General features: G+C 55.2%; 2 protein-coding genes across 2 annotated transcripts in view; one reads left to right on the top strand and one right to left on the bottom strand.

The window, feature by feature from the left end:
- The window catches only part of HSPG2 (heparan sulfate proteoglycan 2), a 102,859-nt gene extending 92,130 nt beyond the window's left edge, over positions 1-10,729 (top strand). The window contains exons 81-99 of the mRNA XM_030805509.1: positions 108-255; positions 338-454; positions 1,117-1,228; positions 1,911-2,055; positions 2,145-2,244; positions 2,383-2,492; positions 2,617-2,725; positions 3,654-3,752; positions 4,141-4,362; positions 4,666-4,910; positions 5,312-5,483; positions 5,586-5,708; positions 5,819-5,875; positions 8,205-8,280; positions 8,369-8,447; positions 8,608-8,678; positions 8,780-8,863; positions 9,263-9,366; positions 9,494-10,729. Coding sequence (XP_030661369.1) covers positions 108-255; positions 338-454; positions 1,117-1,228; positions 1,911-2,055; positions 2,145-2,244; positions 2,383-2,492; positions 2,617-2,725; positions 3,654-3,752; positions 4,141-4,362; positions 4,666-4,910; positions 5,312-5,483; positions 5,586-5,708; positions 5,819-5,875; positions 8,205-8,280; positions 8,369-8,447; positions 8,608-8,678; positions 8,780-8,863; positions 9,263-9,366; positions 9,494-9,666 — 2,346 coding nt within the window. The 3' untranslated portion in view covers positions 9,667-10,729. The remainder of the gene's footprint in view (positions 1-107; positions 256-337; positions 455-1,116; positions 1,229-1,910; positions 2,056-2,144; positions 2,245-2,382; positions 2,493-2,616; positions 2,726-3,653; positions 3,753-4,140; positions 4,363-4,665; positions 4,911-5,311; positions 5,484-5,585; positions 5,709-5,818; positions 5,876-8,204; positions 8,281-8,368; positions 8,448-8,607; positions 8,679-8,779; positions 8,864-9,262; positions 9,367-9,493) is intronic.
- Positions 10,705-19,904, bottom strand: LDLRAD2 (low density lipoprotein receptor class A domain containing 2). Its single transcript, XM_030805507.1, is given in 7 exon segments — positions 10,705-10,771; positions 11,172-11,247; positions 11,360-11,521; positions 16,282-16,413; positions 17,531-17,779; positions 17,782-17,955; positions 19,823-19,904. Coding segments are annotated over 7 exon segments (942 nt in total).
- Positions 19,905-23,276: the final 3,372 nt, after the last annotated feature.

Raw genomic sequence — 23,276 nt, 5'->3', positions numbered from 1 at the left:
CAAGAGTAAACGCTCAATGTTGGAAGGTGGGCCTGAGGCACAGATGGGAGGCAGGCCCCTGGAGCTGTGGGCCAAGGCCAGGGCCCTCAGTGCCAGTGCGTTTGCAGCTGGATGGCACCCTGCCACCCGACAGCCGCCTGGAGAACAACATGCTGATGCTGCCCTCAGTCCGACCCCAGGATGCGGGCACCTATGTCTGCACTGCCACTAACCGCCAGGGCAAGGTCAAAGCCTTTGCCCACCTGCAGGTGCCAGGTAAGACACCACTCCCAAGAATTGGCAGTGCCTTGCCCACTCCCTGACTGGCAGGGTCTCCAACTGTGCTCTCTGCCGGCAGAGCGGGTGGTGCCCTACTTCACGCAGACCCCCTACTCCTTCCTACCACTGCCCACCATCAAGGATGCCTACAGGAAGTTCGAGATCAAGATCACCTTCCGGCCTGACTCAGCCGATGGTGAGCAGGAGGGTTAATTTGCGGGGTGGGCTGGCCTGGGTTGAGGGACCTCGTGGAGTAACTGCCATCATGGATTGAGCCCTGGCTGCCCCTCAGTCCTGCCCCAATCCGTCAGCCCTCCCTCTCCAGAAGCCCCCAGATCTCTGAGCCTCCACCCTGGCGTGCCTTCTCTCGTGCCTCCCCGCTTCTCCATCCCTGCCTCTGTGATATCTCCAGCCTCCCCGTGGCTCCTCTGCCATTAGGGCATCACCCCCAGTCCTCCTGTCCCAGCTTCCTCTCCCCATCTCTGCTCCTTCCTCCCTCCCCTGCCTCCATCTCACCCTTTCCTCCTCTCTTTCTCTCGTGTCTTACGGGTCTCTGACTTTCACTGTCCAGGCCTCCTTCTCTACTCGGGTGAGTCTCTGCCTCCCTCTCCACCTTGAGGGAGACTCCAGTGTGTGTGAAGCAAATTCAGTTTCTTTCTAGGGGCACTCAGTAAGGCTCTTGCGTTTGGGGCACCAGCCCTGAGATAGTGAGAAGGCCCTGGCTGTGTGAGGAGTGCCAAAGGGAGGGACAGGTTCCAAGAATGGACAGGCTCAAGGGCTTGGGTCATTTCTAGGGTGGGGGAGGACAGGGAGCCTGTGGCTGGATGGGAGGCCCCTTACACAGTGGTGTCCACCCAGGGATGCTGCTGTACAATGGGCAGAAGCGAGTCCCAGGGAGCCCCACCAACCTGGCCAACCGGCAGCCCGACTTCATCTCCTTCGGCCTCGTTGGGGGAAGGCCCGAGTTCCGGTGAGACCCCCAGCCTCCCCACCTATAGGGGGACTGGTCACAGGGTTTTGGTCTGGCAAGCGCTACCGTGGGCTCCATTATACAAACGAGATCTGGAGGAAGGAGAAAATGTGGCCGTTACCCTTGGTGACCACCCAATCTGCTGGAGTAGGAATAGTATGCCAGTCAGGTGGAGGAGGGTGCAACCTCAGACTTGGGACTGCTGCAGGCCAGGAGTCATTCATTCATTCATGCATCAGTTACTTGCTGAACACCCCATGTGTGCCAGGCACTGATACAGGTAAAACAAAACAGACCAAATTCTGGCTCTTGTGGGAAGAGGTGTATTCTCACTGGGGAAGAATAAACAAGCCATAAACAGAGAAACAAGGTGATCACAGGGAGAGAGGAGTCCTCAGAGGAACAGGGAGGCCAGGTGCTAGGCTGCAGGGCCCTGAGCCTGGGGTCCCTGTGGGCTGCTCTGGGAAAGCTCCCAGCGAAAGGATGTGGGGAGAGAAGATCCAGGGGATGGGTCACGGGGAGGGAGGACAAGACAGGGACAGGAACCGGAACAGCCCCAGGGCTAGGACTGCAGGAAGTGGTGACATCCCTCCTCTGGGGCCCCTCTGCCCGACTGGGCCCCTAGCCCTTCTTACGAACCCCCTATCCACTCTCTCCTGCCCCGGCCTGCCCCACGGAGCAGGTTCGATGCGGGGTCAGGCATGGCCACCATCCGCCACCCCACACCACTGGCCCTGGGCCATTTCCACACCGTGACCCTGCTGCGCAGCCTCACCCAGGGCTCCCTGATTGTGGGTGACCTGGCCCCAGTCAACGGGACCTCCCAGGTGAGAGCCAACCCCATCCTGCTACTTCCAGCCCTCATCCCGCCCCTGCCCAGCCTGTGTTGCGATTCCTGACTTCCCCACCTCCCCAGGGCAAGTTCCAGGGCCTGGACCTGAACGAGGAACTCTACCTGGGCGGCTACCCTGACTATGGTGCCATCCCCAAGGCGGGGCTGAGCAGCGGCTTCATAGGTGAGCCCTTTCCCCACCTCCAGCTGAGGCTGGGCCTTACCCGGCTGGCTGGAAGAGCCCCGGAGAGCCTGGGAGGGCACCGCAGAGTGTGGGCTGGGACACCCTGCCCTGTGCTCATCCTGCCCACTCACCTCCCAGGCTGTGTCCGGGAGCTGCGCATCCAGGGCGAGGAGATCATCTTCCATGACCTCAACCTCACGGCGCACGGCATCTCCCACTGCCCCACCTGTCGGGACCGGCCCTGCCAGGTGACCCCACACCCTACATACCATCTGGCTGCCGTGGCCTCTGCCCCCAGCCCTGGCTGGCCCCTGTGGGGATTATGGGGGGCACTGAATGTTCTCGGCCTAACTTCTGGGGGCTGCTTTGCAGAATGGCGGTCAGTGCCATGACTCCGAGAGCAGCAGCTACGTGTGTGTCTGCCCGGCCGGCTTCACCGGGAGCCGCTGTGAGCACTCGCAGGCCCTGCACTGCCATCCAGGTACGCACCCCCAGCCGCCAGTCGCTGTCGCCCCAGGGTCTGCCTCTTCCCTTTGCTGCCTCCCCATATCCACCACCATCTCAACCACTGGGGCACTTCCACACCCCCCACTCTTACCTGAGCACTCTCCACTCCTCCCGTGTATCCATCCCCCATCTCTGCTACCCAGGGGCCCTCGCCCCATCACTGCTGCTTCCCCTCCTCCATCCCTGCTGACCAAATTCTTACCACTACCCCGCCACCCAGGCACTTCCCCAGCCCCAGCCCCCGTCTTTTTTTTTTTTTTTTTTTTTTTTGTGTGAGACGAAGTTTCGCTCTTGTTGCCCGGCCTGGAGTGCAGTGGCACAATCTCAGCTCAGTGCAACTTCCACCTCCCAGGTTCAAGCAATTCTCCTGCCTCAGCCTCCTGAGTAGCTTGGATTACAAGTGTCCGCCACCACCCCTGGCTAATTTTTTGTATTTTTAGTAGAGACGGGGTTTCACTACGTTGGCCATGGCTGGTCTTGAACTCCTGACCTCAGGTGATCCACCCGCCTCAGCCTCCCAAAGTGCTGGGATTACAGGCATGAGCCTGCACGCCGGGCCCCCAGTCCCATCTTATTACCCAGGTGCCCACCCCATTACCTGCCACCAGGTGCTCCCCACTCCCACACTGTTATCCAGGTCCAGTCTCTGAAGAACCTGCAGACACACAGAGTCCCTCGACTGCTTCCCCTGCGGTCCTCCCTGTGGCCTCTTCTGGCTCCCGCCTTGCTGTGCTCAGTTCCCTACTCCAAGGCCTCCCAGGCAGTCCAAGGCCTCCCAGGAGGCTGGCCTGGCCCTCACTAGCCCAGCCCCCCGGGGTGTGATGGGCAGGGCTCTGGCATCAGGGACCCCCTCCCTCCAGAGTCACCTCCATGTCCTTTTCACTGGCCTATGTGCCCCCCAGAGGCCTGTGGGCCCGACGCCACCTGTGTGAACCGGCCTGACGGTCGAGGCTACACCTGCCGCTGCCACCTGGGCCGCTCGGGGTTGCGGTGTGAAGAAGGTGAGTGGAGCCCGGCCTGAGACCCCCAGGATCCCAGGGTCAGCTGGGGAGGCTGGGTGGGGCACTCTGAGGCTGTGATGGGCCCTACGGATGATAAAACGATTCCCAAGCCAGAGGATCTCAAAGTCACCTGGCCACGTGTCTGCCCAGCCTGAGCCCCTTATTGAGTGAGGGCCCCCAAAGAGGACCTCTGTCATATTGGAGCTCCTCCCAGCCCAGTGTGCAAGGGCAGGGGGGCTCCTGAGCCACTGCAGCTGGTGCCAACTGGTCCTGAGCCTCTGGGCCTGGAGAGTGAGGTAGGCAAGGGTCCCACAGGAAGGCAGAGTAGCTGGACCCCACCCGAGGGTCCGGGATCCCCACTGCCTCAGCTGAGCTGTGGCTGCTGCAGGTGTGACAGTGACCACCCCCTCGCTGTCGGGTGCTGGCTCCTACCTGGCGCTGCCCGCCCTCACCAACACACACCACGAGCTACGCCTGGACGTGGAGTTCAAGCCACTTGCCCCTGACGGGGTCCTGCTGTTCAGCGGGGGGAAGAGCGGGCCTGTGGAGGACTTCGTGTCCCTGGCGATGGTGGGCGGCCACCTGGAGTTCCGCTACGAGTTGGGGTCAGGTAAGCACCCGGCACCAAATGCAGGGCTCTGCACGCCAAGCCTTGTGCCCCCCTCGGCTCTCCAAGCCCCAGGGAGGCGTGGGAGGATAAATGCAGGGATCCAGCCAAGTCCCCTCTTCCTGTGCATTTCATCTCTGTGTCATTTGAGGCCAGTCCCTGGCCCTCTCTGAGCCATGGTCTCCTCATCTGGAATACAGAAGGCTGTAGGGCATTCCCCATCTGCTCAGGGCCCTGTTTGTGGTGGAGAGGGCAGGGAGCCCCGTGTGCCCCCATGTGCCCAACCCTGCCTGGCATCCTCCGCAGGGCTGGCCGTTCTGCGGAGCGCCGAGCCGCTGGCACTGGGCCGCTGGCACCGCGTGTCTGCAGAGCGTCTCAACAAGGACGGCAGCCTGCGGGTGAATGGTGGACGCCCTGTGCTGCGCTCCTCGCCCGGCAAGAGCCAGGGCCTCAACCTGCACACCCTGCTCTACCTGGGGGGTGTGGAGCCTTCCGTGCCACTGTCCCCAGCCACCAACATGAGCGCTCACTTCCGCGGCTGTGTGGGCGAGGTAAGAGCAGCCTCCTCGGGACAAGCGGGAGGGGAGGGGTGCCAAGCCTTGTGCCCCCCTCAGCTCTCCAAGCACCTTGGCACTGGGCCCCTCCACCTGCAGCCACCCACGAGCCCTGGGCCAGGATGCTCTACCTCTGAGCCTCAGTTTCCTCCTCTGTAAAATGGGCATGATCACACCTACTTTGATGGGTTGTGCAGAGGATTGTCTGCACTAACGGATGAATGTTTCTAGCACACAGTAGGCAATCAACTCCTGTGCCTCTCTCCCCACACCGAGAATCCATGCTGCCACTTAGGCCCAATGTGGGCTCCCAGCTGCCCTCTGCTGCATTCTTCTCCCTGCTGGGAGGCCTCTGCCTCCCAGGCCCCTTTAGTCCCTCGGTGTCCCTGTCCCCACAGGTGTCAGTGAATGGCAAACGGCTGGACCTCACCTACAGTTTCCTAGGCAGCCAGGGCATTGGGCAGTGCTATGACAGCTCCCCATGTGAGCGCCAGCCATGCCAACATGGTGCCACGTGCATGCCTGCTGGCGAGTATGAGTTCCAGTGCCTGTGTCGAGATGGATTCAAAGGTGGGAAAGCCTGCCCAGGGCACCGGAGGGGAGGGGCACAGGTGGTCAGCGACACCTCCAGCCCATGCCCGCCCACCCACTCGCCTCTGCCCTGGCCCGCAGGAGACCTGTGTGAGCATGAGGAGAACCCCTGCCAGCTCCGTGAACCCTGTCTGCATGGGGGCACCTGCCAGGGCACCCGCTGCCTCTGCCTCCCTGGCTTCTCTGGCCCACGCTGCCAACAAGGTACCCAGGCCTGGCTTCTCTCCACTTCATCTCTGTCTTGGGGCCCCGGGTCTTGACGTAGTACCCACGGGTGTCTGTGCCCACCAACTGGACCCTGCCCTTCTCCCTAGGCTCTGGACATGGCATAGCAGAGTCCGACTGGCATCTTGAAGGCAGCGGGGGCAATGGTGAGTACTTGCCGTGGCCTCCTCCCCAGCTTCAGCTCAGCTCACTCTTCCAGTTACCCCACACCCTCAGTTCTGGCCTACAAGCAAAACAGCTTTACATGAGGAGCTTTTGCTGGGCAGAGAGACAGAATGAAGACCACAGCCATGTGGAGCTAGGGCCTGCCCCACACTTACTGGCTGGGTGACCTTGGACAGGCCTTTGAAACCACTCTGACCTCAGTTTCCTCCTCTGTATTCATGTATTCAGTCAACAAACTATTGTTGCCCATCCTTGCCCTGGGAGCAGTAAATATAAGATGCATAAAGCAAGACCCTCATTCCCAAGAATTCCACCATCTGCTGAAAAGCTAAGGAAACAGTGAAGAGTGAATGCTGATTGAATGTTTACGGACACTGTGCTAACCCCTTTACAGACACATCTCTTCTTGCATATCACTAATATGATAGGCAAGGCAGTGGTGTAGTGGTTAAGAGTATAGACTTGGAGCCAGCCTGCTTGGGTTCAAATCCTAGCTCTCCCACTTACTAGCTGTGGAACTTTGGGTGAGTCACTTAACCTCTCTGTGCCCCATATAAAACGGAGATGAGTAACATCTTTCCCTAAGGATTTGGATAAAATTTTATGTGAGAGTAAAATTACTTAGTACATTTTTTTTTAAGGTGGAGTCTTGCTCTTTCGCCCAGGCTGGAGTGCAGTGGCACGATCTCGGCTCACTGCAACCTCCGCCTCCCAGACTCAAGCGATTCTGCTGCCTCAGCTTCCTGAGTAACTGGGATTACAGGTGCCTGCCACCACACCCAGCTAATCTTTGTATTTTTTGTAGAGACGGGGTTTCACCATGTTGGCCAGGCCTGTCTCTAACTCCTGACCTCAGGTGATCCGCCCGCCCCCGCCCGGCTTCCTAAAGTGCTGGATTACAGGCGTAAGCCACCGCGCCCGGCCACTTAGTGCATTTTAAATGCCTAGAACAATGTCTGGTACGGAGTCAGTACGGAATGTTAGCTGTTGTTAATATTATATTCAGCTGGCCAGGCGCACTGGCTCACGCCTGTAATCCCAGCACTTTAGGAGGCTGAAGCGGGCAGATCACCTGAGGTCGGGAATTTGAGACCAGCCTGACCAACATGGAGAAACCCCATCTCTACTAAAAATACAAAAATTAGCCAGGCGTGGTGGTGCGTACCTGTAGTCCCAGCTACTCGGGAGGCCAAGGCAGGAGAATTGCTTGAACCTGGAAGGCGGAGGTTGTAGTGAACCAAGATTGTGCCACTGCACTCCAGCCTGGGCCACGGAGCGAGACTCCATCTCAAAAATAAATAAATAAAATAAAAATTATCTATCTATAATATTCATTCATAGGGTTGTTGTAAGGATTGAGTTAAATGCAATGGTGTCTGTAGCTGGATGGGACACTCCCCGCACAGGCACATCATAGGTGCCAGGTAAATGTCAGCCATTCTCCTCATCATTTGGTGGAGGGTAGCAGAGGGTTCCCTACTCTTGTCCCCTGCGAGAGCTACTGTGGCCAGTGCCAGCCTGTAGGATGGGTCATGAGCAGATAGGGCTGGGGGCGGTGTGGAGCCACATACAGTATGGACATCCTGGGCCAGTCACTCGCCCGAGCCTGCCTGCTCATCTGTAAGATGGAGAGAACACCAAGGCTCGGAACCGTTTATCGCCACGGTCCAAGGTGACCAACGGTCCCAGTAGCTCTGGACTGAGGGGTTTCTTGGGATGTGGGACTTTCAGGGCTAAAGCCAGACAGAACTTGGCAAGTAGAATGGTGGGTCACCCGACACGGATCCTGTTGACTACACAAAATAAAATAAAATACATTGATTTAAGGAAAGTAATTATGCTGAAGTAAAGTAATCAAACCATTTTTTAAGTTTCCTGACTTGCTGTGTACGTGCTTCTTTATTAACACATCAAATAACAAGATCTGGTGGTCTCAGTAGCTACCACAATTTCAAAGCAGCAATATGTGTAAATGATATTTTGAAATATTTGCAGCTACTCTAATGTGATAAGCAAATACTAGTAACAAAGTTGCAGGTCCTACCACTACTACTTTGGTTTCTTGCCTACATCTCATTGAAAGGACTGCTCAATTTCAGAGAGAAGCGAGTGAAATTGAGGTGTAATGCTTTCCCATCCAAGGTCATAGGCTCCCTGAATTCTGTCGACAGCCCCGTTGGGTCCCCAGGGACTGCAGGCTCGGAGCCCCCTAGTCCTGCCTGTTGGCATGGAGGTGGGAGTCAGGGGAACTGACGGGGCATTTTGATGCCTGATGCAGCAGGTGTGGCACCATCCTCCTCTCTCCCACAGATGCCCCTGGGCAGTACGGAGCCTATTTCCACGATGATGGCTTCCTCGCCTTCCCTGGCCGTATCTTCTCCAGGAGGTGAGACTGGCACTGGAAGGGCCCGTGGGCCTAATGGGGAGGACGGGAACCTGGGACTTCTGTCCCCTCACCCACTCTTCCTCCGCAGCCTGCCTGAGGTGCCCGAGACCATCGAGCTGGAGGTTCGGACCAGCACGGCCAATGGCCTCCTGCTCTGGCAGGGTGTGGTGAGTGTGGGCATCCGGCTGGGCTCTTGGGGCTCCTGGGGAAGGAAGCTGGCTTCCTGGTGGCCAGAGTGGTGGGAAGAGGGGAAAGCGGAGCCTCCTGGCCTCGGCAGCCTCTGCTTTCCAGGCTGGGGACCCCAGAGACCCTATGCTTCCCTGGCAGGAGGTGGGAGAGGCCGGCCGAGGCAAGGACTTCATCAGCCTCGGGCTTCAGGACGGGCACCTTGTCTTCAGGTGGGTCCTGGCACTTGGCCCTTCCTCTCCCTTCCCTGGTCCCAGCACCCCACCCCCCGGTCCTGCCCCAGCTCATACTTCTTGGGCCTGGATGACTACAGGTACCAACTGGGTAGTGGGGAGGCCCGCCTGGTCTCTGAGGACCCCATCAATGACGGAGAGTGGCACCGGGTGACAGCACTGCGGTAAGGGACCCTGCCGGGCACTCGGGATGGGGCCCAGCATTCTGGAGTGGGGCAGGACGCCCCCCACCACGGACAGAGAGGCAGGCATTGAGCTCTGTGGAGACAGAACTTGAAGCCAGGGGAGGGGAGAACCCACCAGGCAGGGCTCGGGCTTCCATCTCGGACTGAACTCCGCTGGGGGCAGGCGAGTGCCCCAGGAGTGGGAGGAAACCTGGGTGCAGAAACGAGGAAGCTGTGTTTGTGGGGCCCGATCTCTCGTTCAGCGGGGGAAAGAGAGTTTGGGGAACAGGGACAGACTTCTGAGTCGGGAGTCTTGGTGCCAGAGGGAGGGGACTCTGTCCTGGGGCCAGGGAGGACCGGGGAGTTTGTGGGAAGGGGCCTGACCCAGTTCCACTGCAGGGAGGGCCGCAGAGGTTCCATCCAAGTCGACGGTGAGGAGCTGGTCAGCGGCCGGTCCCCAGGTCCCAACGTGGCAGTCAACGCCAAGGGCAGCATCTACATCGGTAAGTCTGGGGCTCCTTCTCAGGGCAGGGGCAGGAACAGCACTCCCTTGGGGCTGGAGCTCGCCCGGCCTTCCTCGCCTCCTGGGCTACTGGAGCCCACAGGCCCTGTCCTCTCACCTCTCGGCAGGCGGAGCCCCTGACGTGGCCGCGCTGACCGGCGGCAGGTTCTCCTCGGGCATCACAGGCTGTGTCAAGAACCTGGTGCTGCACTCGGCCCGACCCGGCGCCCCGCCCCCACAGTCCCTAGACCTGCAGCACCGCGCCCAGGCCGGGGCCAACACACGCCCCTGCCCCTCGTAGGCACCTGCCTGCCCCACATGGACTCCCGGGCCGCGCCCCAGCCCGACAGTGTCGAGTATATTATTATTAATGTTATTATGAATTTTTGTAAGAAACTGAGGCGATGCCACGCTTTGCTGCTACCGCCCTGGGCTGGACTGGAGGTGGGCATGCCACCCCCACACACACAGCTGGGCAAAGCCACAAGGCTGGCCAGCAAGGCAGGTTGGATGGGAGTGGGCGCCTCAAAGCCCCAGGACTTGGGGTCAGGAACGGTGGCTGGGTGGGCCCAGAACTGCCCCCATTGTCCCCCTACCTACCGATGGAGCCCCCAGATAGAGCTGGGTGGCCTGTTTCTGCAGCCCTTGGGCAGTTCTCACTCCTAGGAGAGCCAACCTCGGCTTGTGGGCTGGTGCCCCACAGCTACCTGAGATGGGCATCGCAGGAGTCTCTGCCACCCACTCGGGATTGGGAATTGTCTTTAGTGCCGGCTGTGGAGCAAAAGGCAGCTTACCCCTGGGCAGGCAGTCCCCATCCCCACCAGCTGGTTTTTCAGCACCCCCACCCACCTCCACCCAGCCCCTGGCACCTCCTCTGGCAGCCTCCCCCTCCTACCACGCCCTCCTGGCCTGCATTCCCACCCCCTCCTGCCAGCACACAGCCTGGGGTCCCTCCCTCAGGGGCTGTAAGGGAAGGCCCACCCCAACTCTTACCAGGAGCTGCTACAGGCAGAGCCCAGCGCTGATAAGGCCCCGCCCACCGGGCCCCACCCACCCCAGGCCACATCCCCACCCATCTGGAAGTGAAGGCCCAGGGACTCCTCCGACAGACGGACGGACGCCGCTGGTGCTCAGGAAGAGCTAGTGCCTTAGGTGGGGGAAGGCAGGACTCACGACTGAGAGAGACAGGAGGGGGGATATGACCACCCTGCCCCATCTGCGGGAGCCTGAAGATCCAGCTCGAGTGCCATCCTGCCAGTGGCCCCCAGACTGTGGGGTTGGGACGCCTGGCCTCTGTGTCCTAGAAGGGACCCTCCTGTGGTCTTTGTCTTGATTTTTCTTAATAAACGGTGCTATCCCCGCCAGGGGCCTCCCGTGTCTTTGATGAGGGCTTCACTCGGTGGAGCCTGTGGATGGGGCAGAGCAGGGCAGGTGAGATCTGGGGGTGAAGCAAGCTGGCTTTGGATCAGCGAGGCCCCCAGGCCCCCAACCCTGTAAGGCAGGAATTGTCCTATTTTCTAGAGGGGCAGCTGAGTCTCAGAGGGTTAGGGGGCCTGTCCAACATCAGACAGAGAGCCAGGGAGTTAGAACCCAGAGTCTGACCCCAGAGCTTAGTCTTATTCCTGTGTGCCCGAAGCCCCTCTAGGGATGGCCTCCCTCATCCTGGAAGGCTGGGCCACTCAACTGCAGCCCCCTGGGGAGACCTGGCTGGGACATGGGTAGCACATGGTACAGGCTGTGCTGCAACAGAGGCAGAGGCCATGGGCACCAGGTTGCCAGGCCAGCCAGCTGGGAGAGCAACAGCACCAGAGGAGGCCCACGAGGAGGCCAGCAGAGGCCAGGAACATCAAGGAGGCCAGCGCCACCCCTCGGAGCTGGGGGCCTGTGGGAGGAGAAAGTCCACTCAGGCCTCAGCCTGGGCCCACTGTCCTGTCTCCATCACCTAGAGAGGGACAGGTGTGATTTTGGTGGGAAGAGTAGGAGCAGGGAGTAACCTTCCAAAGCTGCATCTTGTCTCGTGGGGTCCCTGCCTGCTGGGGGACTCCTCTCAGCTGCAATCCGGAGGGATCCTGCAGACCCGAGAGCTGGGGAGGGAGTCAGGGGTCTGGAGGTATGGGCATCTGTGCTTCCTGTCTGGCTGGGCACCGGAGAGGGACCTGCATGGGAAACAACAGAACTAGCACACTGAGAACTGCCCTTTCTGGGGCACTTGTGTGTTTCATTCAGTCCTCACAAGACTTCTCTGAGTTTGTCACTCTTTGTGTTTCCATTTTACAGAGAGGTTGTCACTTGCCAAGTTCAATTAGCTGGAAGTGATAGGAGGACTTGAATTCACACAGTCTGGCTCCAGGGCCTAAGTCGATGAGTGGAGCTACTTCTCAAGGAAGAGGGTGTACGTGTACTGAGCATTGAGGCAGGGTCTCACTCTGTCATCCAGGCTGGAGTCCAGTGGCGCAATCACCACTCGCTGCAACTTCTGCCTCCCCAGGCTCAAGCGATCCTCCCACCTCAGCCTCCCGAGTAGCTGGGACTGCCAGCACGTGCCACCACGCCTGGCTAATTTTTGTATTTTTTGTAGAGACAGGATCTCACTATGTTGCACAAGCTGGTCTCGACTCCTGAGCTCAAGCAATCCACCTGCCTCAGCCTCCCAAAATGCTGGGATTCCAGGCGTGAGCCACCATGCCCGGCCATGAGCATTTTCTGTGCATCAAGCACCACACTCTGGGCTGGGCCCTTTACCTATGTATGTCACTTACAGTTTACAACAACTCTGAAGGGTGAGGTTTATCCCCATTTCACAGGTAAGGAAACCGAGGCATAGAGGTTCATTCTTCCATTCATTTGACTAGTATTTCTTGAGCATCTCCTATGCCCCCAGGCATGGCTCTAGCAACTGGGGGATACAACCACCATGAGCACATGACAAATATGTCTTCATGGAACTGGGAGTTTAGTGTGTGGAGAAACAAAACACGTGAATAGAATTTATGTCCAAAGAGACAGGTGCTAGTGAGAAAAATTACACATGTTGGTGGGGGCAGGGCTGCCGCTTTTCTTACTGTGGCAAAGCACATAACATGTACCGTTTAACCACGGTTAGGGGTACAGTTCAGTGGCATTAAATATATTCTGATAGAGTTTGGATCTGTGTTCCCACCCAAATCTCAGGTCAAATTGTAATTCCCAGTGTTGGAGGCAGGGCCTGGTGGGAGGTGCTTAGATCATGGGGGTGGATTTCTCATGAATAGTTTAGCACCATCCCCTTGGTGCTGTTCTCAAGATAGTGAGTTCTCGCAAGATCTGGTTGTTTAAAAGTGTGCAGTGCCTCCCCACTCACTCTCTCTTGCTCCTACTCTGGCTGTGCCTGCTCCCCTCGCCTTCTGCCAAGATTGTAAGTTTCCTGAGGCATCCCCAGAAGCTGAGCAGATGCCAGCATCATGCTTCCTGTACAGCCTGCAGAACTGTGAGACAATTAAACCTCTTTTCTTTATAAATTACCCAGTCTCAGGTGTTTTTTTATAGCAATGCGAGAACGGACTAATACGCATTCACATTGTGCAGCCATCACCGCCATCCATCTCCAGAACTTTGTATCTGCCCAAACTGAAACTCCATCAACTCCGTCAGTTCCATTAACTCCATATCCTCCTTGTCCCCACCCCCTCAGCCCCTAGTGACCATGGCTCTACTTCCTGTCTCTGTGATTTTGACTATTCTAATATACATATTAGAATATAATAATATATTAACAGTTACTAATAATAACTTTTTTTTTGAGACAGAGTTTTGCTCTTGTTGCTCAAGCTGGAGTGCAATGGTGCGATCTCAGCTCACTGCAACCTATGCCTCCTGGGTTCAAGCGATTCTCCTGTCTCAGCCTCCTGAGTAGCTGGGACTACAGGCATGTGCCACCACTCCCAGCTAATTTTGTATTTTTAGTACAGATGGGGTTTCTCCACGTTGGTCAGGCTGGTCTCGAACTCCCGACTACAGGTGATCCGCCCATCTCGGCCTCCCAAAGTGCTGGGATTACAGGTGTGAGCCACCGCACCTGGCCAGGGTTGCTATTTTTATATAAAGGAGTCAGGGAAGAACTTAAATAGAGACCCACCAGGAAGCAAAGGAATGAGCTTGCAATGCAGATCTCTGAAGAAAAGTCTTCTGGTAGAGGACACAGCTACTGCAAAGGCCAGAACAAAGCTGGAGTGTGGAGGGGAGGCGGGGCCAGGGAGGGGGTGGGGCAGGGGAGGAGGCGGGGCCAGAAAGGAAGAGGCGAGGCCAGGAAAGAAGGGGCAGGGCCAGATCGTGCAGGGCCTTTGAGCCCCGGGGAGGCTTTGCCTTTGCTGAATGTGATGAGGGTTTTGAGCAGGAGAGTGACATAACCTGATTTACTGTTTTAAAAGGTACCTCTGGCAGGGAAGCATAACTCCCCACTCAAGTGGGCTATACGTAGTGACTTCCCAAGAATACAGGGGGAAAGATGGGGCCAAAAGTAACAGTGGAGAAACGAGGCAGACATCAGCCAGGCGGTCAAGGTCAGCATCAACCACCATCCAACACCAAACACCCAACACCAAAGTCATGTTTGGTGTGATGTGACGTGATGAAGACGGCATTTCACCTCTGTGAACTGTAACTCTAGTCTTTTCATGAGAAAAGTATCAAATAAATCCCAATAGTGGGACATCCTACAAAATCCCTGAGCAGTACTCTCAACTGTCACGGTCATTAAAAACAAGGAAATCCTGAAAAACTGCCACAGCCAAGGGGAGCCTAATGAGGCATGATGACTATTAATGAATGTAACATGAGTCCAAGCACCGAGGCTCACGCCTGTAATCCCAGCATTTTGGGAGGCCAAGGCGGGTGGATCACTTGAGGTCAGGAGTTTGAGACCAGCCTGGCCAACATGGAGCAATCCCGTCTCTACTAAAAATACAAAAATTAGCTCGGCGTGGTGTTGGGCACCTGTAATCCCAGCTACACGGGTGGTTGAGGCAGGAGAATCACTTGAACCAGGGAGGCAGAGGTTGCAGTGAGCTGAGATCGCGCCATTGCAGTCTATCTAGCCTCGGCGACAGAGCAAGACTCTATCTGAAAAAAAGTAATAAAATAAATAAATAAATAAATGTAACATGAGATGCTGAATGGGATCCTGGGACAGAAAAAGGACATTAGGTAAAAACTAGGGAAAACCGAATAAACTGTGGACTTTAGTTAATAATATTACTTCATTAATTAAAACGAATGTCTCATACTAATGTAAAATTGTCAGTAATAGCACCCAAACTGAGTGCTGGGTATATGAGAATTTTCTGTACTATCTTCTCAATTTTTTTGTAAATCTAAAACTGCCCTAAAAAATGAAGTTCATGCAATCCCAGCACTTTGGGAGGCCAAGACGGGAAGATCTTGAGTCCAGGGGTTCGAGACTAGCTCTTGCAATACAGTGAGACCTCATCTCTACAAAAAACACAAAAATTAGCTGGGCATGGTGGCGCATGTGTAGTCCCAGCTACTCTGGGGGCTGAAGTGGGAGGATCACCTGAGCCCAGGAAGCAGAGGTTGCAGTGAGCTGAGATGGCACCACTGCACTCCAGCCTGGATAACAGAATGAGAACCTATCTCAAAACGATAAATAGTAAGTTCATTTGAAAAAAAGGAAAAGAAAAAGAAGGCTCCCCCAGGCTTCCACAGGAAGAACATAGCATGTTCCTCCTGTGTTGTCAGAGGCAAAGGACAGAAGGAGGGAGACCAGTTCAGAAGTTATTAAAACAACCCAGAGGAGAGCTGGTGGTGGCTCAGACCAGGTGATGGCAGAGCAGGTGTGAGAAGGGTCAGAGTCTGGAGAGCTTTGGAAGGACTTGTCGCTGGCTTGGTTAAGCGGGCAGTAAAAGATGACTCAGTGTGAGGGCTGGGCAGCTGGAATGTGAAGTCACTGCTCAGCGAGAGGGAAGCAGGATGCAGGGAGGGCTGTGGACAAGGAGTCCAGTGTGGGGCAAGTTAAGTTGGAGATTTCGCCTATACATCCACGCAGAGATGCTGAGCAGGGAGGAGGTTATGCGGCTGAAGTTCAAAGACAAGTCCCGCAGGTGATACAATATAAACGAGACCCACAAGGTAATGAGCCTGGATGGAGGACAAGGGGACATAGGACCTGGGTCTCATGGCACAAAGCATACAGCATCAGGGAAATGACCAGGATCTGCAAAGAAGGCTGAGCAGGGGATGGGGAAGGTACGTGTGTGGGGTTCTGGGAAACTGCATTTCACCCCTGTTCAACAGTACATGGCAGCCGTACTCCCATCCCACTCCTAATTGGGTGTGATGGGCAGGTGGGACATCTCTAGATCCCCAGGAATGTTATTCCTGGGTGATTTATTCTGGCCCCTTCCACCAACCCTAGCCCTCCTATCCCACTCCCCTGTCTACAGAGATCATTCCTGCTCATTTTATTCACTGGCTTTATGACCTTGGGCAAGTTACTTCTCTCTAGGCCTCAGTTTCCTGATCTGTAAAGTGTGGGAATCAGACTGGATTGATGGTTTTCAAAGTATGTCTTGAGGGTGACACTCAGGGCCCTCAGAGAGACATCAAGCAGCCAGGGCCCCAGGCCCACCATCCAGTTAAGCAGAGGATATCTCCTTAGAATGTCTTGGGCCTCCGTGCCAGGTCCCATTTAGCAAAAGTTTCCACCACTAAAGCATCATTTGGAATCCGCCAGATGAGTTTCATCTGCAGCATAGTTCTGGCCCTGACTGCTCTGCCCCTCCAGCCCTTGGCCTAAGCCGATTCCACACTTCCGCTTTCCTCTCTCCTGCCTCCCCACCGGGGCCCTGCCCTAGGGAAGGGGAGTTAGGGCCAGGCTTCCCTCCAGCTGTTCAGTAGGGCCCAGTCCACACCCCGCACTGACCTCTGCAGTCAGCTGGTGACCAGGAGCCCTGGTCACTGCTGTTGCCACAGTTGTCCATGCCCCAGGGGTCACACACGAGGCTTGATGGGATGCACCTGCCATTCTGACAGCGGAAGTAGGCACCACAAGGTCCTGAGGCCAGAAGCGGAAGCCTGAGGTGAGGATCCTGGTCCGGCCCACGACACAGCAGGATGTGTGGCCCCATGATGACAGTGTGGGGGTGTGGGCAGGAGAGAGCTGCCCTCATGCATGCGGATGAGAGCATGGATGAGTGTTTCATGGGGAGAAGGGTGCAGGACGGCAGCTAACATGTACTGACTTCCTCTTCTGTGCCAGGCACAGCTGTAAATACTTCACATCCTGGCCCATTGAGGCCTCACAATACCCCTATGGGGCAAGTACTGTTATTAATTTTATTATTTTTTAATTATTATATTTTTAAATTTTTTTTTGTTGTTTTAGGCAGGTCTCTCTCTGTCACCCAGGCTGGTCTTGAATTCCTGAGCTCAAGTGGTCCTCATGCCTTGGCCTCCCAAAGTGCTCGGATTACAGGCGAAAGCCACGGCGCCCAGCTGGGCGAGTATTATTAATTTCAGTTCCAAGAGGCCCCTTTCCTGGCTTGAGTTGGTTTCTGCTGCCTACAGGCCTGGCGAGTCCTAAGCACACCCTTCTGCAAACATCTGAAGGGCTGAGCCAGCGCAGAGCAGCCAGCATGTGGCATGAGAGCATGTGAGCTGTGTGTAAGTGTGCAAGGTGGTACTGTGTGCATATGAGGTGTGTGATTATGGTGTGTGCAGTGTGAGGCGTGTGCTGCAGTGAGAGGCATGAGTGTGGAGTGTGTGGGGGCGATGAGGTGCATGGGTTGTGCGTACGTGACGTGGGTGTGGATGTCAGAGTGTGAGGTGTGAACGTGTGTGGGAGTTGTGTGTGAATGTGTATGGGGAGGAAGTTGTGTGTGGATGTGTGTGGATGTGTGTGTGCACTGGGGCTGGTAGGACAGTCTGGCGCACACATCCACCGTAGCCAGATTTATATGGTTGGCTCTTAGGATCCGGGAGATCCCTTATTGTGACTCTGCCACTAGCCACCACCTTCTTCCCTCCCTTTGGACCCAGTCCCTGCCATCTTGTGCTTCGGGCACCCCCGCCATTCCCCTGTCGGCAGCGGCCCTCACCGGGGCCCCCACTGTGGCCCCAGTCCCGCATGGCCTCTGCATAGGGTCCCGTCCCGGCCTTCAGCCGCAGCTCACCCAGACGGAAAGAGGTGACTTCGCCCACGAAGTCCACGCAGGGCTGGCGGCCTCTCGTAACCAGGCGCAGGCCTAGCAAGGGTCCGGAGGATGCCACAGGCACCGGGATGGTCAGGCCGCACAGGGGGGACCCCAGGGGCCGGGGCGCCCCCGGCGGGCCCTCGTAGAACTGCAGGTAGGAGCCGGGGGCGCACGGGTCGGCCGGGGCCGGGGAGGAGGTGTTCAGCGCCGGGGGCGCGGGGGTCAGCTGTAGACCAGGAAGAAGCGGAACTGGAAGAGGATCCGGTCGCCGGGGGCCGCCGCCTGCACCCAGAGCCCGCAGTCGGTGTCCGGAGCCACGAAGTAGAACCTGCGCGACGCGGCGTGCGAGCGCAGCAGCAGCCCGTCCCCCTGCCACGTCTGCCCGCACAGGTCCGCCAGGTCGGCTGCGGCGGAAGGCACGGACCCTGGAGCCGCGCGGCGCGACCCCGAACTCTACTCTGTCCCCTGCCCGCTGTGTGATCGATCTCAAGCGAGTTACTCGCCCTCTCTGAGTCTCAGTTTCCTCATCGGTAAAATGGGGATGATTAATCAATCTCAGAATGATTGTAAGGATTAAATGATTTAATTTAATTTAATTCAAACCTACAATCCCTTATTCAAAACCCTAAAATGCGGGGCCGAGCACAGTGGCTCATGCCTGTAATCCCAGCACTTTGGAGGCCAAGGCGGGTGGATCACCTGAGGTCAGGAGTTCGAGACCAGCCTGGCCAACATGGTGAAACCCCATCTCTACTAAAATACAAAAAATTAGCCGGGCTTGGTGGCGCGCACCTGTAATCCCAACTACTCGAGAGGCTGAGGCTGAGAATCGCTTGAACTCTGGAGGCGGAGGTTGCAGTGAGCTGAGATCAAACCACTGCACTCCAGCCTGGGTAACACAGCGAGACTCTGTCACCAAAAAAAAAAAAGGGGGGGAGAGCTGTGTGATAAGGAGCCCCTTTTCTTCCTGCTTTTGAAAGCTGCTGACTGAGGATGAGGGTGGAATGTCCAGAGCGGCAGCAGCCATTTTGCAATGAGGTCAGAGCATTTCAGAGGAACAGTGACATTGTTGAGCTGTTGAGTTAACCATCTCTGGAATCACCTATGACCACTCTTAACTGAAATAGCAAATATCCTACCATTTAAGCCCCATTTAGTTTGTTATCTGTTACTTACAGCCCAAAATATCCTCACCGGTACAGGGCTGTTGTGAGGATTAAATGAGATGATGTGCAAGTACTCAAAGTAGCCCTGATTTCTGTAAACACAGAGAGAAAAGAGGAGGTGGGTTTTCTGGTGCAAGATAGGGACCAGTGGGTACTTGAGGACCAGCCAGGATGTGGGTCTTCGAGGAAAAAATCATTCATCAGAGCTCAGGATGTGGGAGCACTTTCCAATATTTGGTATTTCTCTGCTAAAGCCGGAGCCTACCCTGAAGGTACACAGGGCAGGCATGGAGTTTAGAGAGTAAGGGAATTGGGCACCCTTTTTTTTTTTTTTTTTTTTTTTTTTTTGAGACGGAGTCTCTCTGTTGCCAGGCTGGAGTGCGGTGGCACAATCTTGGCTCACTGCAGCCTCCGACTCCCTGGTTCAAGAGATTCTCCTGCCTCAGCCTCCCAAGTAGCTGGGATTACAGGCATGTGCCACCATGCCCAGCTAATTTTTGTATTTTTAGTAGAGATGTGGTTTCACCATGTTGGCCAGGATGGTCTTGATCTCCTGACCTCGTGATCCGCCTGCCTCGGCATCACAAAGTGCTGGGATTACAGGCGTGAGCCACCATGCCCAGCCGGGAATTTGGCACCTTTTATGTGCCAGGTATTGTGAAGTGCCTTGCATGACTTATCTCATCTTATATGCACAATAATCATAGTCCCTTAAGGGGCAAGGGCCTATTATTTTCATTTTACTGCCAAAGAAATTCAGACAGAGTTGAAACAATGATCTCAAAGGTACAAACATAAGAAGTGGCAGAGTGTGTAAATGCAGCTTCTCTGAATCCGAAGCCTACAGAGTTTTGCAAAGCAGGCCCTGAGGGCTGTCCTGCCCACTCCCAGACTCCTGCTTCTAGGTGACTGGGAGGTCCAGCCTACCAGAAGGCTTTGGGTTGGATTTGGGGATGCCAAGCAAGACCAGACACAGTTTCCCAGCCTCCCCCAACTCAAAAGATCTCGGCCCAGCAGGATGAGTGCTGACTGGGGAGACATAGTCTCTAAGGATGGTGGGGCCCCAAGTCTTCTGGGTGCCCCAACCAAGCCCCCTGATACTTACCTGTCTCCAAAGCAGTTGCAGTCAGGGCGGCTGCCCCCAGCAAGAGCAACCTTTGGGGCAACTGCAGAAGACAAGCCTCCATCCAGGCTCTGCTGTGCCCAGCAATGGGGCAGACCCACAGAATCTTCAGCTTGGGGTCTCTGGGGAGACTGGAGTCTGGGGCCTGGTCAGGCCAGCAGGGAGGCTGGTGGGACACAAGGAGAAGGGGGAGGCAAGTCCTCCAGCCCCCTGGTCTGTTCACTATGATCTTTGTGCTTTGCCTTCCAGATCCTCCTCATTTGGTTCAGAACTGTGTCCAGGGGTTGCCATGGAGATTTGGAGCAAGGGCTAGAGCCTGGGGAGAGGAGGCAGGGAGGAGATCTGCTCCCCTTCTGCCAGACAGGAACCAGGAAACTCAGATCTGGTTCAGCCACAGGGCTTCTGGGAGGAGGACCCGCAGGAAGCCAGATCTGCTACCTTCCTAGATCAGTTGGCACCTTAGGGACTGAGCTTGAGGGAGGTCCAGGACACCAAAGGAGCCCCTCTGAGGGCCTAGAGAGCAGCAGGCAGAGAAGGAGCACTAGACCAGTAGTCTGCTCTATTACTAACAAGCCATTCCTGCCTCAGGGCCTTTGCACTCACAGATCCCTCTGTCTGGAGTGTTCTCCCCCCATAGCAGTGCACGGCTGACTTCTTCAGGTCATCAGGTTGTGGCTCACATGTCACCTCCACAGACCACACTCTCCTGACCACCTCTCCATCTAAATTAACCCTCTCTCTCTTTGTCACTCAATCGCATCCCAAATGTATCATCCCAGCACTCTCTGGAATTATTTTGCCTATTCATTTCTTGTTGTATATATTGTCCACTGGCCTCCACTAAAATTATATTCCACGAGTATCTTGTTTACCTCTGAACCCTTATGTCATAGCACAGTCACTGGCACAAGGCAGGCATCCAGGAAATAATGAAAGAATAAGTGTGTGGCATTGAACAAATGACCCCTTTTTCTGGATTTTACTTCCCCATGTGTAAAATAAATGCCCTGGACTAATTCAGACTTTTTCAAAACATGTTATTCGTAGAACAATTTTTTTTTCAAAAAGTATCTTACAAGGAACCTTAATCTATAAAACTGAAGCTTTTCAAGCCCTGGTATCCTTCTCGGGAAAGTGGGATAATGATAATTCCAACCACATAGTTCCATTGTAAGAATTAAGTAACTGGGCCTGGCGTGGTGGCTCATGCCTGTAATCCCAGCACTTTGGGAGGCTGAGGTGGGTGGATCACAAGGTCAGGAGTTCAAGGCCAGCCTGGCCAACATAGTGAAACCCCATCTCTACTAAAAATACAAAAAAAATTAGCCAGGCATGGTAGTGCATGCCTGTAGTCCCAGCTACTCGGGAGGCTGAGGCAGGAGAATCGCTTGAATCCGGGAGGTGGAGGTTGCAGTGAGCCGAGATTGTGCCGCTGCACTCCAGCTTGAGCAACAGAGTGAGACTTCATCTCAAAAAAAAAAGAATTAAGTAACTTAATACGAGTGGGGTACTTGGAATAGTGTCTATCATGTAGTAAAGTAACCAATGTATGTCAGCTTGAATGATGATCATTAATGTCATCATTATTATTTAAGCAGATGTTTCAAGTGTGGGGGAGGGGAGGAGCTAAGCAGCCCAAATTGGCAGTGCCTGAGACACCACCTCAAAATCCCAGGAATCCATGAGAAGGTTAAGACCTCTGGACCTGGCCGGGCACAGTGGCTCACACCTGTAATCCCATCACTTTGGGAGGCCAAGGCAGGCGATCACCTGAGGTTGGGAATTCGAGAGCAGCCTGGCCAACATGGTGAAACCCCATCTCTAATATAAATACAAATATTAGCTGGGTGTTGTCGCACATGCCAGTAATCCCAGCTACTCGGGAGGCTGAGGCACAAGAATCACTTGAACCTGGGAGGCGGAGGTTGCAGTGAGCTGAGATTGCACCACTGCACTCCAACCTGGGCGATAAAGTAAAAAAAAAAAACAAAAACCAACACTCTGGACCTATTATTCCCTAAAAGCTCTCCCTCCTGGAGCAGTCATTTGATGCAACCTTGATTTCCTACAGTGTATGATGTCCAAATCTGTACCCTGGGGGACTCTAAGAAGACTCAAATCTTCCCTCAGCAAGAATGAATTTATCATGAAGCCCACTGAAGCTTAGACTTTAGAACTCATCACTTGCATGGGATTATATGGGTTTTGTTTTGTTTTTGTTTTTGTATTTTTTGAGACTCAGTCTCGCTCTGTCACCCAGGCTGGAGTGCAGTGGCGCAATCTCGGCTCACTGCAAGCTCCCCTTCCTGGGTTCACGCCGTTCTCCTGCCTCAGCCTCCCAAGTAGCTGGGATTACAGGCACCTGCCATAACACTTGGCTAATTTTTTGTACTTTTAGTACAGATGGGGTTTCACCGTGTTAGCCAGGCTGGTCTTGATCTCCTGACCTCGTGATCCACCCGCCTCGGCCTCCCAAAGTGCTGGGATTACAGGCGTGAGCCACCGCACCCGACCTTTTTTTTTTTTTTTCTTTTTTTGAGACGGAGTCTCACTGTTGCCCAGGCTGGAGTGCAGTGGCATGATCTCAGCTCACTGCAACCTCCCAGGCTGGAGTGCAGTGGCACGATATCAGCTCACTGCAACCTCCGCTTCCCAGGTTCAAGAGATTCTCCTGCCTCAGCCTCCCAAGTAGCTGGGACTACAGGCACGCACCACCATGCCCAGCTAATTTTTTATTTTTAGTAGAGACGGGGTTTCAGCATGTTGGTCAGGCTGGTCTCAAACTCAGGTGATCTGCCCACCTCGGCCTCCCAGAGTTCTGGGATTACAGGAGTGAGCCACCGTGCCCAGCCAGGATTATATGTTTTTATAAAATGTGCAAAAGTAAGAATGGTTATAAACTTTCAGTTTTGCAATATGAAAATGTTTTAGAGATCTGTTGCACACTACTGTGAAAATATTTAACACTACTGAACTGTACACTTAGAATGGCTAAGACAGGCCAAGTGCAAGTCTCACACCTTTAATCTCAACACTTTGGGAGCCTGAGGTGAGAGGATCACTTGAAGCCAGGAGTTCAAGACCAACCTGGGCCTGTAATCCCAGCACTTTGGGAAGCCAAGGCAGGCAGGTCACCTGAGGTCAGGAGTTCGACAGCAGCCTGGCCAACATGGCGAAACCCGGCCTCTACAAAAAATACAAAAATTAGCCAGGCATGGTGGCACGCACCTATAATCCCAGCTACTCGGGAGGCTGAGGCAGAAGAATCCCTTGAACCCAGGAGGCAGTGAGCCAAGATCACACCACTGCACTCCAGCCCAGGCGACAGAGTGAGACTCCATCTCAACAAAAACAAAAACAAAAACAAAAACAAAAACAAAAAGACTAACCTGGGCAACAGAGTGAAATCCTGTCTCTACAAAAAATTAAAGTTAAA

Source organism: Nomascus leucogenys, chromosome 24 (genome assembly GCF_006542625.1).
Source record: "Nomascus leucogenys isolate Asia chromosome 24, Asia_NLE_v1, whole genome shotgun sequence".
NCBI classification, from domain to species: Eukaryota; Metazoa; Chordata; class Mammalia; order Primates; family Hylobatidae; genus Nomascus; species Nomascus leucogenys.
The sequence above is the reverse complement of the archived record's forward strand: the minus strand, read 5'-3'. Positions and strand labels throughout refer to the sequence as shown.